The sequence below is a fragment of the Fulmarus glacialis genome, unplaced genomic scaffold (assembly GCF_000690835.1).
Source record: "Fulmarus glacialis isolate BGI_N327 unplaced genomic scaffold, ASM69083v1 scaffold19585, whole genome shotgun sequence".
NCBI classification, from domain to species: Eukaryota; Metazoa; Chordata; class Aves; order Procellariiformes; family Procellariidae; genus Fulmarus; species Fulmarus glacialis.
In genome coordinates this window covers 1,215-2,478 of record NW_009215142.1, presented here as the reverse complement: position 1 = coordinate 2,478, position 1,264 = coordinate 1,215, and the positions used below count along the sequence as shown (strand labels likewise).

General features: G+C 61.4%; 1 protein-coding gene across 1 annotated transcript in view; it reads left to right on the top strand.

The window, feature by feature from the left end:
- The window catches only part of LOC104077565 (mediator of RNA polymerase II transcription subunit 24-like), a gene marked incomplete at both ends in the record, with an annotated part of 5,832 nt that extends 4,571 nt beyond the window's left edge, over positions 1-1,261 (top strand). Inside the window, 3 exons of the mRNA XM_009578847.1 lie at positions 25-111; positions 437-548; positions 1,159-1,261. Coding sequence (XP_009577142.1) covers positions 25-111; positions 437-548; positions 1,159-1,261 — 302 coding nt within the window. The remainder of the gene's footprint in view (positions 1-24; positions 112-436; positions 549-1,158) is intronic.
- Between the last annotated feature and the right edge of the window lie 3 nt (positions 1,262-1,264).

The following is a 1,264-nucleotide window of genomic DNA, read 5'->3' as shown; positions in this document are numbered from 1 at the left end:
AGGCTAGCGCTCTCTTTCTTTCAGCTGCGACTGCACGAGTCTGCTCCTGCAGGAGTGCAGCAAGCAGGGGCTGCTTTCAGAAGCCAACATGACCAACCTGATTGCCAAACGGTACAGTCCCCTCCGAAGTCTGGGTAACCAAGTGGGGTTGGAGCACCTCGTCTTGCTGTCCTTGGAGGGGAGCATAAAGGGCCAGCTGTGATGCCGCTGGCTGTCCTGCAGCTGGGACACCGAGGCCTGGAGGGATGAGGCTTTGCTTTCAGTGACAGATTTGAGTACAGTCAAAGTCTGTCCTCTTGGAGTTGCAGCTGGTGTTGGCCTGAGGTGGTGGCCTTCCCTTGGGGGTGCTGATGGTGGAGGTGGGTGGGAGGTGTGGAGGGGAGTGAGGCAGGGTGATGAATTCCTGCTCACTGGCCCTTCTTTGCGGATCCCCCAGGACGGCAGACAGAGAACACGCTCCGCGCTTGAAATCGGCAGAGAATGCCAACATCCAGCCAAACCCGGGACTCATCCTGAGGGCCGAGCCGACTGTCACCAACATCCTGAAGGTGAGTCCCCTCCTGCGTCCGTGCTGGGCAGGCTGGTCTCAGCCCCAGAGCCTGTTTCCAGCAGCACTGGATTCACCAGTAAGCTGGGGTGGTTGGGAGGTGCCTGATCTCCCACTGTGCTGGGGTGGAGGAATGGAGGAATCGCTCCCAGCCTTGCTGCTCTGCCGTGGAGACCAGGAGCTCCCCTCCTCCTTCCCAGGAAGCTGGAGGAGCTTCTTGTCAGTGCCAGCAGCCTGAGCCCAGCCACCTCTGTCTGTCCTGCTCTCAGCCACTTCCCCGCATGCATCTCCCCCAGTCCCTGGGGAGTACCCCCGTCCCTGCGTCACTCTGGTTGCCTCGCTGCTGCTGAGCGCGAGGGGATGTTTTGCTGCCAGTCATGCTGCCCGTCATGCGCCCCCAGTGCGCTGCGGCTCTCCCCTGCGCCGTGCCCTGCGGTGCCTGTGGCACGGAGGGCTCCATCCCCACCCCCCCGAGCCCTGCGTGTCCCTGCTCACCGAGGCCTCACAGGACAGCTCTGGCAGGCGATCAACTCTGCCCCCACAGCCAGAGTTTTACTGCTGTTCTGTAGCACACATTCCCCGTGACTTCTCTTTCCTCTTTTTTTTTGTAGACCATGGATGCGGATCACTCCAAGTCCCCCGAGGGCTTGCTGGGGGTCTTGGGTCACATGCTGTCTGGGAAGAGCCTGGATTTGCTGCTGGCAGCGGCAGGAGGCG